The sequence below is a fragment of the Ovis aries genome, chromosome 1, assembly GCF_016772045.2.
Source record: "Ovis aries strain OAR_USU_Benz2616 breed Rambouillet chromosome 1, ARS-UI_Ramb_v3.0, whole genome shotgun sequence".
In the NCBI taxonomy this organism is placed as follows: Eukaryota; Metazoa; Chordata; class Mammalia; order Artiodactyla; family Bovidae; genus Ovis; species Ovis aries.
In genome coordinates, this window is record NC_056054.1 from 114,263,692 (window position 1) to 114,280,440 (window position 16,749).

The 16,749-nt window shown below is 40.5% G+C and overlaps 1 protein-coding gene across 7 annotated transcripts in view; it reads left to right on the forward strand.

Moving 5' to 3' along the window:
• Positions 1–16,749, forward strand: part of DDR2 (discoidin domain receptor tyrosine kinase 2) — a 176,992-nt gene that overhangs the window by 92,794 nt on the left and 67,449 nt on the right. For 5 of the 7 annotated variants that reach the window (XM_042257087.1, XM_004002713.5, XM_060415694.1 and 2 more), the window contains one exon: positions 12,293–12,401. In XM_042257087.1, coding sequence (XP_042113021.1) covers positions 12,320–12,401 — 82 coding nt within the window. In that variant the 5' untranslated portion in view covers positions 12,293–12,319. Of the gene's footprint in view, positions 1–1,658; positions 1,912–12,292; positions 12,402–16,749 lie in introns of those variants that run through there. The other 2 variants (XM_012185174.4, XM_060415693.1) reach the window with 1 other exon arrangement.

The window sequence follows — 16,749 nt, forward strand, 5'->3', positions numbered from 1 at the left end:
CTCTGGTTTAAAGAGATCAGTTAGCGAGACAAACGGGGTAAAGCAGGTGCGTGTGCTGAGTTTGAGGAAAGAAAACAGGAGGCTGGGCCACGGGAGGCAGTGTCATCAGAGAACCCACGCTCGCCTGGTGACTGCAGGCCTGCCTTGCCTCTGACCAGCTGTTGCCCCCACCGAGGCCTCTCTGCTTTGGGGGCTGACTGACCTACCTTACCTTTAACCACAGAGGATCGATACAGTTGAGTTTTCAGGTACCTTCAAGCTCTTGTGGCTGTGAGTCCATAATTTTGAGGACTAATGTCTTTATTTCATAACCTCCAAAACCTTCTGAAAGACTGTTAGTCAGCCGTCCTGTTAACCTTCCTGTGCTTGAGAATGCCTCCAGGCAGCCCTCTGCTCCCCAGGACATGGCGCAGGGGCCTGAGGAGCCTGGGTAGAGGGTGGGATGGGGCGAGAGAGTGAGAGAGGCAGGGTGGGGAAGGTGCTCAAGTATGGGAGCCTGGAAGTCAGGGTGGGCATGAGACAGCCTGGTGGAGAGCCGAGGCTGCTAGAACTCAGTGAGGCCGAAGGCTCTGCCGGAGGGTTCAGCAGGCCAAGGGATGCTGAGCTTCTAACAGAGCCCTTTGGGTTTAGAAAACACCCCGCCTTCACTTTGTGTCAATATCTTCCCTCCCTCCTCCTAATCTCATGAAGGCATTACAGTGATTATGTTCTTAGAAAGGATGGCAGACAAATGATGTCACACCATGGATGTTCTGTGGTTCCCTCTGCCCTGGCAGGGGGATGTCTTCCACACAGGGATCTCACTCAGCGACCTCTAGTTGTCTCCATTTTACAGGTGACAAGGGTTAGGAAAGCAAAGTACTCTTCTAACGAAGGCAGGAGCACAGCCGGCTGTGTCATCCTCCTCTGAGCAGCTCGAGTCAGCTCGGGTCATCTGGGGAACATCCTGTGTGCTTAAACACTTACAGACTGGGCCAACCCAGGTCTTTGGCTCAGCTCTGAGCAGCTACATTTTGAGAAGCAAGAGACTGGGATTCCCAGAGGAAAGTTGGGAATGAGGAAGACATCAACAAATCTTTGGAAATCAATATAAAACAGGAGGATGTTTGGTACACTGAGGGGGTGTGTGTGTGTGTGTGTGTGTGTGTGGCTCTTCTTCTGCCAAAACTAAGCTCATTTCTGCATATTTGTTTGCTGAGTATTAAATACTCCAAAGATTGCGCTTTTTATTTGTTGAATCTGAAATGAAAAATGACTCAGCAGAGAAGAAAACAAGCTTTGAATGCCCTGAATGGCCCCTGAATGAAAATCTATGGTCGTAAAGCATGTGGCTTCTCTTCTCCCCACCAGGCTCTTCAACACACACGCGAGGACAAGTATACCATGCCCAGCTGTGCACACGCAGCACCTCAGATTGGCTCCTGTTTGACCCAAGTCCCTTTATCTCATTTCCCCTCCCACTCCAGCCTTTCCAGGGCCCCCACCCCTTCCTGTAGGATGGTCTACCCGAGTTTAGGTGGAGGGGCCTTGGCTGCAGGCCATAGCTGATTTTCTAGGAGGGCAGGCACTTCCTATTTGGCTCCTTTCACAGGCTCAGTGTAAAGATCCCTCAGGGAAATCTGAGACTTTTTGTTTTTCCATAAAGTGGTAGTCACCTTAGATTATCTCTAGCTTTTGGACCTGGAAGGATGGATTATCTGGGAAGAATGACCATCTGCCAAACCAGATGTTGCCTGCTTGGTACACAAGCTGTATTCCTGGAAAGTTGAGCATAAACTGGATTTAGGTATACTGAATCATATTCTGAATTACTGGAAGAATTTTCTATCAAAGGAACTTAGCAGTAGATCCTTTTGTAAAGTGAAGAATTATTTTGTAATGTGGAGACTCTCTCCATGATTTATGAGTTTGGTAAGTAGATGGAACATTTTTGTATACTGAATGTTATTTTAAATGTACTGTGTGGAAACTTGTTATTCAAAGGTACTCAGCACTGAAGGCTTGTTCAAAGAATTATTGTGAAATATGGATAAACTTTTCATGATTTATGAGCTTGGCAAGTTCAGACATTTTTTAAAGTGGGGTATACCTCTAGCTCTGCTTCAGAGAAAAAGGTGATTTTTGCTAATAATCAGATTTGGGGGGAAAACGAGAACTCTACTATCTGTTAGTTATAGTCACTTCAGAGGGACTTGGGAGAAACAGAGGTACTCAGATTTTCCATTTTTTTTTAGGGCAGGAAACCCTAGGGGTGGCCTTTTTTCCTACTTTCCGTGTTATCACCAAGGGGAAATTATAGTGCTATTTTTTCCAAATAAATGCAGTTAACTGTTATAGCAACACTTATGAAACTGTTTCTTTTTATATTAAATCTGTATCATCTAAATAAATATCATCTATCTCCCTCTTCGTCATGTGTTTATCTCTTGTCTGTGTGTCTGTCTATCTGCCTACCATCTATTAGTCCTGTCGTAGAAAGCAGACTCTGCAGTAGGGCTCGTGTTTTGGAGCCCTGGAATCTGTTGCTTCACCAGTGCAGGGAGCCTCACACCCTGAGACCCCAGGTGTGTGAACTATGTGACAGGCCGTAGCTTCTTGTACACTCTTTCTCACTCAGCAGGTCAGAGGTCGTTTCAGCACTCATCTCCAGGGCTTGATCTTCACTCACACTCCTGTTTGAGCCCCAGAGTAGAGCTTGTGCCTGGGAATGTGGTATGACTCCCAGCTCAGCTTTACTGAGCTATAAATAACATGCAACATTGTGTAAATTTAAGGTGTACAGCCTGCTGATCTGATACATTTATATGCTACAAAATGATCATCATCATAGCATTAACTAACATCTTCATCCTGGCATATAATTTCATTTTTGTGGTAAGAATATTTGATATCTATATTTTGGTATAAAATATAGTATTATTAGCTGTAACCACCATGCTGTACATTAGATCCCCAGAACTTATTCATCTTATAACTGTAAGTCTGTACCTTTTGATTAATACTTCTCCATTCCAACCCACCCCCTTCCCGTGATAACTACCACTTTGTTTCTCTGAGTTTGGCTTTTTTTAGATTCCACGTATAAATGATAGCATAAAGTAGGAAACGGTCCAACGTTAAAAAAAATTTTGGCTGCACCCTGTGGCATCTGAGACCTTAGTTCCCCAAAAAGGCTCAAACCCACAGGCCCTCCATTGGAAGGCAGAATCTTAGCCTCTGGACCACGCAGAAAGCCCCTGGTCTAACTGTCTATGGCAGTCGTAAAAGAAGGGCATTATACTTTCTCAGTTGTGGATAACCTGAAGCTGCAGGAGACACAGGACTGACCAGGAGGGAGCCCTCCCTGCATAAAATTTCCACAGGATAAGACGGTATCAGGCAGGATGTGCTGGTGACTTGCTCTAAACCGTGATGTGGCCCTGGCTCTGTTTCAGAAAGAGGCCTTTGGAAACTCATCCAAGTACAGAAATGACTTGTAAAAAGTTTGATTCTAGGTTCTTTTAAAAAAATTCCTGGTAATTTCTGGCTATGATTGTCACACTCACATCTGCCTAGCCTTCCATTTACTTCCCAGTTTTCCTGATGGCTTTGACCCACAGCCTGTCTCAATCTTGGTGTGGTCAGTCCTGCAATGCAGAGTCAACCGTCTACCATTGGATCTGGGAGGTCCAGAATCATGGCTCCTTTGGAGTCAGTTTGGAGTGTTCCAGCCAAGTATCCAGCTTGGCTAGGGTTGGGAATTTTGACTGTCAAGAGGGAAGTGGGTTTTTCATTACACAAACATATGCTGTCTGAACTATATAGTCATTGATGTTCCTTGGAAACTACTGGGCTATGGGTGAAGTAGCCTTGGCCAAGCAGTCAGAGCAACTGGAAGAGTCTTAATTCTGTCTCTTTCTAGTTTTGTGACCCAGGCAAGTTAGAGTTACTCTGATTTTGATATATAGGGAAGCAAGATCCCTAACTTTAAATGACTCATGATTTGGCTTGAGAGACAGACATAAAAATTCAGTATGATGAATGGGGTCCAGCAGCCAGGTCAGGTAAGTCTACCTAGGTTGTGAGTGAAGTGACTTAGCGTTTTACTTTCCCACTTTGTAAAGGGGGGATGATAATCTTTCCTTTCAGGTTTGTTGTAAGGCTTGATGATTATTCATTTGTAGGTTCTAAAAAGAGAGAGAGAGAAAGGTTTAAGTTGCAATTCTGAACTGTTTTTTCTTCTACTCTATCTGCAAGATATAATACTATTCAATAATATCTCTCAGTATCTCAAGTGATTCTCAAAACATAAGATAGGTCGCCCCATACCTTGTTGGATATGCATGGTTGGTTGGTTAGCACCCCCAAGGTCCTGATAGACTGCCCCAAGGAATATTTTTCTTTTGTCAGAGAAACAAATGTAAATGACTTTAACAGGGGACATATTTTGTTAAAATCAAAACATCACAAATAAGACTAAAGTTTCCTTTTGATCTTCATTTCCAATCTCTAATGCCAGACAGTATGGTTTCTGAGGGAATTACTATTATCAGCACTTGCCTTCCAAGATTCCTTGCTCTGTATTCATGTACTAGCCTATTTTAGCACTAGAGTGAATCCTAGATTGATGGTGTTTAACTTTCTAGATCTTTTATGTATATATGTGTATATATGTATGTAAGTATGTTTTTCTACCATAGAAATATATAGTGTGCTTTATATATGTCTTGAATCCTGTTTATTCACCTAAAACCATGTCATGGACATCTGACCATGTACTACATATAGTTCTAACTCATACTTTTAAACTATTGATTAGGATTTTATAGCAGGAATATGCCATAATTTCTAGCACTCCCTTATTGGTAGAAAATTTCCAAGTTTTGTTACTTAGAAAAATATTGTACCCACATGTTCAAGAATTTCAGTTTCTCTACACTCTTGTCTACAGTTGTCTTTCACTTATTCATTTTTGATAATAGCCATCCTGACAGATACGGGGTTGGTTTCTTACTGTGGTTTTGATTTGTATTTCCTGATGGCTAGCAAGGTTGAGCATTTTTCGTATATCTCTTGACCATTTGTATGTCTTCATTGGAGACATGTACATTCAATTCCTTGGCCCATTTTCAGGGATTTTATTAGTGGAATTTTATTTTATTTTATTTTATTTTTTGCCATTAAGTTGTGTGAGTTACTTAGGCATTTTGTGTATTAGTTGCTCATTGGATATATGGCTTACAAACAGTTTCTCCTATTCTGTAGGGTGCCTTTTCATCCTGTTGACTGTTTCCTTTGCTGTGCTTCTTGGCTTAATGTAGTTTCACTTCTTTATGTTTGCTTTTTTCTGCTTGTGCTTTTGGTATCATATCTATGTGGTCATTGCCAAGACCACTACCATGAAGCTTTTCCTCTATGTTTTCTTCTAGAAGTTTTAAAGTTTCAGATCTTACATTTAAGTCTTTAACTACTTTGGGCTGATTTTTGTCAATGGTGTAAGATAAGGGTCCAATTTCATTCTTTTGTCTGTGAGTACCTAGTTTTCTTAACAGTATTTGTTTATGAGACTCATTTTCTGCATTATATATTCTTCGCATCCTTCTTGAAGATCAGTTGGCCACAGCATTTATGGAAAACTGTACGAAGATTCCTCAAAATTAAATATAGAACTACCACATGACCCAGTAACCCCACTTCTGGGTATTTATCCAAAATAATTAAAATCAAGATCTTGAAGACACTAGCATTGCCCATGTTCATTGTATTCACAATAGCCTAGATGTGGAAACACCCTAAATGTCCACTGACAAATAAATGGATAAAGAAAATGTGGCTTATACATGCAATGAAATATATTCAGCTTTAAAAAAAGAAGCAAATTTTGCAATGTGCAACAGCATGAATGAGATTTGAGGACTTTTTGTTAAGGGAAAAAAATCAGTCACAGAAAAAGTAGTGCACGATTCCACTTAAATTAGGTATCCCAAATAGTGAAATTCATAGAATGAAAGAATGGGATGGTGGTTGCCAGAGACTAAGGGGAGGGGTGGGCTTCTCTGATGGCTTGGATGGTAAAGAATCTGCCTGCAATGTAGCTGGGTTCGATCCCTGGGTTGGGACGATTCCGTGGAGAAGGGAATGGCTGCCCACTCCAGTTTTCTTGCCTGGAGAACTCCATGGACAGAGGAGCCTGGCAGGCAACAGTTCATGGGGTCGCAGAGTTGGACATGACTGAGTGAGTAAGACTTTCACTTTCAAGGGGAGGGGTAAATGGAGAGTTATTAATCAATAGGCATACAGTTTCAATTAAGCAAGGTGAGATGAGTTCTGGAGATCTGATACAATATTACACAAGTAGTCAACAATAATATGTAGTCAATAATAACATGTTATACACTTAAAAATTTGTTAAGGGTAGGTCTTATATTAATTGTTCTTACCATGTTAAAATAAAAAGAAGGATGAGGTGGGGGATTGGGAGGGAGGCTCACAGGGGAGGATATATGTGTACTTATAGCTGATTCGCACTGTTGTATGGCAGAAACCAGCACAACATTGTAAAGTAATTATCCTTCAATGAAAAATAAAAATTAAAAAAAGAGCAAAGCGCTTCTTTGTGGCTACATCATTATGTACCTATATAAATCTTCTCTAGGATAAATAATAACTGGAATGTATAAATCAGAGTCTATTTGCATGTTTTGATTTAAATCATCTTCCGATTTATAAAACCAGTGGCAGAGTAGGAGTCTCTCTTTCTCCACACTATTGCCAAATTCCATAGTTTCACACTTTAAATTTTTGCCAGTCTGACCAATTGGTATTCAGCTGCTGCTGTTTGTCTTTCTGATTCTAGTGAGACTGAGTGCTTTTAGATGTTTACTGGTATTATATTGTTTCCTCTTTTAAATGATTTTTATTTACTTGGCCCATTTTTCTAGTCACTTTACAAACTGATTTATAGAGACTCTTTATACCAGAAAAATACATACACATTGTTTTGTTCTAAAATTTCAAATGTTTCTCTTGGCCTGTTGCTTGTCTCTTAAGTTCATGATGCCTTTTATCTCAAAGATGTTTTGAACTTTGATGAAACCATTGTCATTCTTTTTATTTGTATATCTTGCTTTCTATGTCTTATTTATGTAGGCTTTCCTCTTGCTCACAGCAGATTCTCAATGTTTTCTAGAAATACTTTGATTGTTCTGTTTTTACATTTTGGACTCTTTATTTTTGTGTGAGATATGAATATACCTTTATTTGTTTTTGAAAAAGCTACTGATTCATCTGAAACTTTTCACTGATTCTAAATGCCCTTTTTCTTATATGGAAAGTTCCCACTTATATATATTTTTTTCTTGTGTGTATGAGTATTGCCTATTCTTTTCATTGTCCTATTTATCTATTTCTTTGTCAATCTCATATTTAGGGAGGCCTTTCCTGATGATCTTACCTGAAATGACCCTCATTCATTCTCCATCACATTACTGGATTTTATTGTCTTCAAGGCATGAATATCTCTTTAGGTTTCTTACTTATTAATTTGCTAGTTTGGATATTATAAGCACCATGATGGCAGGAGTCTTTGCCTTTTTTAGCACCCAGAATAGCACCTTTCAGAAAATAGTTGCTGAATGAATGAAGGCCAATAACTTTTTATTTTTAAGGTTTGAATAAATTTCTTGTCAAAGGAATTTGCATTGTTAACCAAAGAAGTGGGTAGAGAAGGACCTTCCATCTTCTTGAAATTCTTTCATGTATGTTTATGGGTTTTATTCACATGTCACATCGCTTAAATTTTGAACCTTTAGAAAGATTCATTCAAAGAGGCAGAAAAGGGTGATGTCTGTTTATAGTAAGTTTTGTACTTCCTTTTAAGGTATGGAATTTAGACTAGCCAGATATAACAACTGAATATGTGGCTTAAGACAATCATTAATTCATTCTGCAACTATTTATCCAGCACTCTGATAAGTGCTGGGAATGCGATGGTGAGTAAAATAAACAAGGAGCTTATAGGGGTGCAGGCACTAATTAGACAACCATAGCAATGGATATATGATTATAAACTATGATCCTTTCTATGTAGAAAAATTATATGACGCTTTCAGTGCATGTGCAATCAAGGGGGTAAGAGAATATTTCACTGAAGAAATAACCATTTGGTGGTGATTTGAATCAAAGAGAGGACTGAAACTTTTCAAGAGAGGTCCTAAGGGGGCAAGGTGAAAAAAAGAAAGAAGTCCGAATGTAACTAAGTAGAAAGGTTGAGCAGGAGTGTAGCTCTGGAGAAGTAGCAGAGATCAGATCAAAGGAGAGAGTATTATGATGACAAACAAAGACAAAACAAAACAAACAGCAACAAAGCAGCCTTAGTAGGTTTTGGAGTAATGCAAACCCTGGCTTCGTGCATGAGCTTTGATGCCTATCAATTGTGTAACCAGATCAGTTTTAACTTCTTTCTGCTCAGTTACTTTATTGATGAAAACAAACCTGGTAGAGTGACTGTAAATATTACATGAGATAGTCCTTGGCACATGTTAGGTATCCATGGTATAGTACTTCTCAGTTTAATGGTTCTTTTGTGTTTGTTACCTGCTGGGAACCCTAATTTAAGTAAACAAAGCAGAAATAATCACTGGTATTGGGGATTCATGACCTGAACCAAGTAAAACTTTCCAAATGAAAGTTCAGTCAATACTTTTTGAATAACTTATATGCAGAGTACATCATGAGAAATGCTGGGCTGGATGAAGCAAAGCTGGGATCAAGATTGCCGGGAGAAATATCAATAACCTCAGACATGCAGATGACACCACCCTTACGGCAGAAAGTGAAGAAGAACTAAAGAGCCTCTTGATGAAAGTGAAAGAGGAGAATAAAAAAGTTGGCTTAAAGCTCAGCAATCAGAAAATGAAGATCATGGCATCTGGTCCCATCACTTCATGGCAAATAAATGGAGAAACAGTGGAAACAGTGCCTGACTTTATTTTGGGGGGTTCCAAAATCACTGCAGATGGTGACTGCAGCCATGAAATTAAAAAACGCTTATCCTTGGAAGGAAAGTTATGACCAACCTAGACAGCATATTAAAAAGCAGAGATATTACTTTGCCAACAAATGTCCATCTCGTCAAGGCTATGGTTTTCCCAGTGGTCATGTATGGATGTGAGAGTTGGACTATAAAGAAAGCTGAGTGCCGAAGAATTGATGCTTTTGAACTGTGGTGTTGGAGAAGACTCTTGAGAGTCCCTTGGACTGCAGGGAGATCCAACCATTCCATCCTAGAGGAGATCAGTCGTGAGTGTTCATTGGGAGGACTGATGTTGAAGCTGAAACTCCAATACTTTGGCCACCTGGTGCGAAGAGCTGACTCATGGGAAAAGACCCTGATGCTGGGAGGGATTGAAGGCAGGAGGAGAAGGGGACGACAGAGGATGAGATGGTTGGATGGCATCACCGACTCAATGGAGATGAGTTTGAGTAAACTCCGGGAGTTGGTGATGGACAGGGAGGCCTGGCGTGCTGAGATCCATGGGGTCGCAAAGAGTCAGACATGACTGAGTGACTGAACTGAACTGAAGTTCTGCTTAGTTCAGTTAAAAACCATTTTTGAGCCTCTACTTTGTACAAGATATAATGTTTTCTTTTGAGGATACAAGAACAAACCATTTGCAGCTAATGATTAAATGGGTAATTTTATAGCAATGTTATGGAGGATCTAATAGAAACAAATTCAACGTGTAAGGGGAATGAGGTGTGGGAGACAATCCTTGAAGAAGAAATCCTGGGGAAGGTTATGGAGGGGAGAAAGTGATAGCCAGTAATCCACAAGGAAGGTGTCATGAAAGAGAACTGGAGAACTGTTCTTCAAAAGCTGCTAAGAGAGGGTAGCTGCCTAAGGCAGTGCTCCCAAGAAGCTAAGCTATTTGTAGAAGGACATCCTGAATCATGGTCATGGACTAATTCCAGTTTACAGCCGAGACCAATGTCTCCAAGGTCTGCCTGTGTGTCTCTTTTCTGGGCATGTTTGTTTGTGGACTCATTCGTGGAAACAGTGTTCCTGCTGCTGGTAGTGAGTAGGCACTGAGACATATTTGCTCTCATCCAAATCTATGCCATAAAACCATGGTCAACACATCTATGGACCACTTTCCCCTGCCCCCTACCATGAGGCCACTTAGGTTTTTTTGTGTTTGGCTAGTTTTGGCTCTATCCTCTTCAGTCAGAACTATCTGTATATATGTCTGTGTGTGTCAAGTGAAGTCGCTCACTTGAGTCTGACTCTTTGCGACCTCCTGGACTGTAGCTTACCAGGCTCCTCTGTCCATGGGATTTTCCAGGCAAGTACTGGAGTGGGTTGCCGTTTCTTTCTCCAGGGGATCTTCCCTACACAGGGATCGAACTCAGGTCTACTGCATTGCAGGCAGACGCTTTACCATCTGAGCCACTATATCTATCTATTTATCTATCTATCTATCTGTCTGTTTGTCTATCTAACCACTTGGGGTTGGTCAGAGTTCTGTTGCCTAGAAAACATCATAGAAAGCTTCTGTTTCCTCAAAAAAAAAAAAAAAAAAAAGCTCCTGTTTCCTCTTAGCTATGCCATTCTATTATTTACTGTATTCCCATTATTGTCCATTAAAATCATATTCATCCTTTAAGAATCTGATCAGATGCTTATCTCCCCATGAAACCTCCTCTGGTCACTCCAGCTTAAAGAGATTGTGTCTCCCTTTATAATTTCACATTATACAGTTTTCTAGTAGTGGACCCAGTGTTTGTTGACTAATAGTATTACCTGGAAGAAACTTTCTCTTTTAAAAGAAAGTTTTTATTCTTGAACAGTTTTATATTTATGGGATCACTGCAAAGAGTACATAGATTTTCTATTTACCCATTACCCAGTTTCCCCTATTATTAACATCTTACATTAGTATAGTAAACATGTCATAGTGAATGAACCAATATTGACACATTATTATTAACTAAAGTCAGCACTTCATTCAGATTTCCTCAGTTTTCCCCAAATGTCCTTTTTCTGTTCCAAGATCCCATCGAGGATGTCACGTGTTATGTTTGACATTAGCTGTGTCAGTTTCTCAGACTTTCTAGTCTTGGGTGACCATGAAAGTTTTGAGGATTATATAGCAGGAATTTTGTAGAATGTTCTTTGTCTGATGTGTTTCTCCTGATGAGGCTGGAGAGATGGGTTCTTGGGAGAAAGACAACAGACCAGAGAGTATCTACAGAAATTATTTAGAATTCTTTTGCATGAGAAAATTTGTTTATTCTCCCCCATTTGTTTATTCAATCACTTATTTATGGGTTTGTAAATATTTATTTTATGTCTTGAGTTCTAATGCAATACCGCTTTATCCGTTTTGTTGCGTAAATTGCTCCAGCTTTGGCCATGGGGACCCTTTCATTGGCTGTGTTCTCTTGCCATATCCCCATCATTCTTGCGTGTGTATATACACTCAACTTGGGGCACTGAAACATTCTCCAAGATAATTGTATTTCCTGCCTCAGCCCTGAAAGTAGCAGTCTCTCCAAGGAACCCTGGTTCCTTTTATTGGAGAATGGTATAAGAAGTCAAGATCTGGGTATCAGGTTTGCTCCTTGCTATTGGGTGTCATTGCTTCTAGGCACTCTCATAACAAGAAGATAGATATATGGGTATGTACTAACCTGTGTGTACACATCTATAAATATTTCCATATGTAACCATTTATATCTCTATTAAGCTAAATATGAGTTCATACTGATGTCTCAACTCTAATCCATAACCACATGGATTATTCTATGGGAATTTGAGCTTCAGGTACAATTCCAGAACTAATAAATGAGGATAAATATTCACCTTATGTCTTTTGAAAGGTAAACATGTTAACATCATTGAATGTTTTTCTTGGTTTAATAGTGGAATAAATATTAAAATTATGAAAATATTGTAAAAGTCAGTTTTACATTTTATCACTGTTCATAATTTGGATATTTATCTTATTGAAACTTTGTTACTCACCTATAGTTTTGCTAATTTTAATTCCATGAGAATATAATCTAATAGAGTTTGAAAGTTCTTATATTACCTAAATATTGAATGTCCCAGAGTTTGAAAGTTTTTATATTTTGTGACAATTCAGTGTCCCATTCAACTATCAAAGTTCATGATTTAAAATTCTAAATATAGAAATAAGCACTATAAAAACACAAAGATAATTATGTAAACTGTGTTCATCATGTTGACGGTTTCTGCTTCACTCATTCCCTCTCCTCTTTCTTCTTGTCTTGCATTGTTGGTGGGCTGAAGGCTCCAGTTCCAACACCATCTTCTGAGATGAACCTGATTCCCAGAATGCCCTTGGTGCTGCTCCTGCTGCTGCCTATCTTGAGTTCTGCAAAAGCTCAGGTTAACCCAGGTAACACTGCCGTTGCTCAGCCACCTGCTGGAGACCAGCTGAACACTCAAGCCCTTCAGTGTTCATTTTGGGAAAAGCACTGCTGAGGGGTCCAAAGGTCCCTCCTTCCTTTCTTTCTCTATGGTGAAACAGGGCCATAGCAGAAATTGAAACAAATATACTCTGTAACATGCTGAATAGTATTGAAGTGTTTCTTACATGTAGTTGGGTGGAATAAAAAGAAATAAAATGGGAGGTGGAAGAAGCAACCATTTGCTTCTGTATCTTCTGGGAAACAAACAAGAGAATTTTCAGACACCTTAGAGAACTTCTGCAAGTTGGTTTCCCAGTGATGTTTGGTTGGTTAAGGCCTATATTTTACTTGGCTGTCATTTATGCTTTGGGGACCCTGTCTTGTAGGATCTCAGGCAGTTTCTCTTTCCTACAGGGTGTGGGCCGTGCTCAAAAATAGATATGTTAGTCCCCTTCTCTCAATTTTTAAAATTATGCGTACACTTTAAATTGAAGTATACAATGGTATCAATTGTCTATTACCATAGTGATGCCACTTAACAACATATGCAAAGTTGGTGATTTAGTCTGGTTTTGATGGGATTATTCTTCTGGTCCCTTCCGGATGTCCCTTCTGCACATATCTGAGAGTAAGCTGGTCATTTACTGACTCATCGAGAATGGCCTTGGCTCTGACAACTGGGGCAACTTTGATGTGCTCTCCTCTAGCACCACTAGTATGGATACCTTTGAATGGAAATTGCATAGCAGCAAAGCAGAGAGGGAAATGTGTAGCATTTTTCAAACCAGTGCTCCAGTCATGTTTGCTGAGATCTCATCGTCCAAAGCAAGCCACATGGCCAAGCCCAGAGTCAGAGTGGGGGAGCACCAAAATATTACCCCGGGGAGGTCTGAGTACAGGGAAGAGTAAGGGTTGGAGCCATGTTTCCTTTTTGCCACAAATATAAATGTAGGAAATTAGATATAGCCTAAGTGTCAATTTGATGAATTTTATAAACTGAACACATCCATCTGAGCAGTATCCAGGTTAAGCAACAGAACTGTACCAGGACTTCAGAAGCTCTTCTTACATGCTCTTCAAGTCACTTTGCCCCACTTTCATCCCAAGGGTAGTCATTATTGTTTTCTAACAGCACCAATCGGTGCTACTTGTTTTTGTACTTTATATAAGTGGAATCACCTTCTGTTTCTGGCTTCTTTCACTCAACATTTTATTCATGATGTTCGTATCATGGCATGCAGTTGGCAGCTCTGTTTTCATTGTTGTATAATTTTGTTTGAATGTTTTATTTATTCAGTCTACTTTGGATGGTAATTTGGATTATTTCCAATTTGAGCTCATTATAAATAAAGCTCCTATAACCCTTCTTGGTTATCTTTTGGTAGAGGTAAATACTCAAGTCTTTTAGATATATACCTAGAAGTAGCTTATATGTTGAGTTTCCCTGGTGGCTCAGATGGTAAAGATTTCGCCTGCAAGGCAGGAGACCTGAGTTCGATCCCTGGATTGGGAAGATCCCCTGGAGGAGGGCATGGCAACCCACTCCAGTGTTCTTGCCTGGAGAACCCCATGGACAGAGGAGCCTAGCAGGCTACAGTCCATGGGGTCACAAAGAGTCAGACATGACTGAGTGACTAAGCACAGAACAACACAGCTTATATGTTATATATGATCCATTTTCCTACATATTGCTAAAGAGTTTTCCAAAGTGATTTTGCTGATATCCCACCCCATTGCAGTGTCTGAGAGTCCCAGTGGCTTCAGGCTGTATTTGAATTCCTGAGGGTATTTTCATTTCCTCTTCTTTATACAGTATGAGTGTACATTTGTGAAACACTCACCTTCCTATCTTTGCAAAAATTCCATTTCCATGGGATATTCTTTTTTCTTCCATAGGGCATATAATCAAGATACTTTAATATCAGTGATGAATTGGTTCAGTAAATCCATTGTTACTTTTTTGTAATAAGCTTAGTGAGTGCATCTCAGACTTGAACTTGACACCGTTCTTTCGTTTTTTGCTTTGTGTTCCTCTCACCTAGTTGAAGTCTAGTTGCCTTCTACTTGGTCTTAAGTTAGTTACATGACAATAGTCATACGCTTCTCTTTATACTTCTTTCATCCTTTCACCAGCAGTAAAATAAAGTTGGATTAGATAAGCTATGAAACCTTTTGTCACAAACTTACTATGATTTAGTGGTGTAAAAACTTTACTGCCCATTTTGGAAGATACTGATAGACTTTGGGCTTGGAAACAGGGTCCTTGAACTCACACAGCTGTTTTTCACAAGAAAGACCATTTGTCCCCAACTCCCTGCCACTTCCCAGGTTCAGGAATCTACAGTCAGAACTTCAGAGGAATCGTGTCCCTTAGTCTAAGCACATAGACGATAGCTGATGAATATCTTAAAGATGTAAACCCTAAAATGCTCCTTAGTAAGAAGTTGCATCTAGAAATCATGCCCCAACCTAGCCTGCCTCCATGGGAAAGGGATATCTCTAGACTCCATATGACGTATATGAATACTCCTGTCTACTGAATTTGTCTGATCAGTTTCCAGGGTCAGGCTCCTCCAGAATGTATAAAACCAGTGCTTTGATTGCCACTGGGGGTCCAAAACCCGGTGGAAGTTCAGCTAGGGGGAAGTAGTAGAACCAACCTGGTTGTCCTGGAAACTTCGCCGAGGGTCTGTTAGTCCTGAGGACTCATACAGCCAACTAAATAACTGCTGCGTGTGGAGAGCACAGGGGCAATCAGCCCCACTCTCCTAACTTGGCCTGTGACAACTACTTGTGCTTAGAAAAGGGAAAACACCCCTTCTCTCCAACAGGCAATCTAGGCATTTAGGATCCACGGTATAGAGCCAGGGCACATGCTGGGACTTCCCATTTCAATCCTGGATTTTCCCCTCATAAGAAGCAGGCAACCTGCTAGCAGTTTAGAGTCTTGGGGTGGTGGAGTCCTCCTTTGGTATCTAGAATGTTTGGAGAAACAAAGACATTAAGGATCTGAGATTCAGAGTGTTCTCTTCCTACTGGCTCCAAATTGACTTTCAGTTCATCTTTGTGGTTTTATTCTTTCTAGCATCAATCCTATATCCAGTGAGCTCTTAAGGTCTAGGGGCTTGATATCCTAGGCTAGTCATGCTGCATTGAATCTTAGAGACATTTAAGTCCTTCCTCCTCATTTTATAGATAAAGGAACTGGGTGTCAAATAGGGTGAGTGATTTGGTGGTTTGCTCATGACAACACACATAGCTAATGGTAAAGCAGGAACCACTGGCTCCTGACTCCCAGGCCCAGGTTCCTTCCATCAGACTACCCACCCCTTTGAAGGCCACTTGAAACAGTCTTTCTCTAATGATCATGTTTAGCTGGACAGCTTTATGGTTTCCTTTCTGTGACTTCTGATGCACATTTATGGGGATGAGAGGTAATTTGGATTTGAGGGACAGCCTGAATCCAAGGAACTGGGAAAGACAACAGGTTCCCACAGAGCTCTTGGACCCTTGGTCTTGTTAGCATGCTCAGCAAAAAAGGCTAGAGTTAGAAGGCCCTCGGGACCAGCTCACCCTGGCAAAGAAACCCAAGTGCTGAAGATGCTCTGATTGCCTTCTGCACAACTGTCCCCTTCTCCCAACTTCCTGTCTCCCACCAAAGTTCGTACAGCTACTTTCAGTTCAGTTCAGTCGCCCAGTCGTGTCCAACTCTTTGCGACCCCATGAATCACAGTACTCCAGGCCTCCTTGTCCATCACCAACTTCACCTGTACACATTTCCACACTGGAAAATCATTTTTATTTCCCTGGGTTCTCATCATTCATGCTCCTAGAGATGTACTGAGAGGGTTTATGGGATCTCAACTGCTAATGAGAATGTGATGCTAGTTCCAGGTTTCTGAACCCAGGCCTGAGGTACTAAGGCCATGTGTATGTTTGTATGTGTGTGTGTATGGCTTGAGAAAGGCCTTGGAAAGAGACCTCCCAGGTTAAATTTCTCTTCAGTGAGCAATGCTAGATGCTGCCCAGATTGGCTTTTTCTTGCTTGTATCAATGTGTTTGTTTGTCAAATCTAGCCTGAGGGTGGCCTCTGGTATCCTTCCTAACAGTAAAAGATCTTTCTCTGGGGATATCAGAAACTCATTTGCCCCTTAAGCACTCTGGTTATTCCAAGTGGAGAAAAAAAAGATGCAAATTTCAAAGAAGAGTACCAGCTAATATTTAAGAAGCGCTGAATATATTCCTGGTACCATTCTATCAGCACATTTAGTCTTCAGAAGCATGTTAGGAATTAGGTGGCATTGTTATTCCAGTTTCACAGAGGGGAAATTGAGG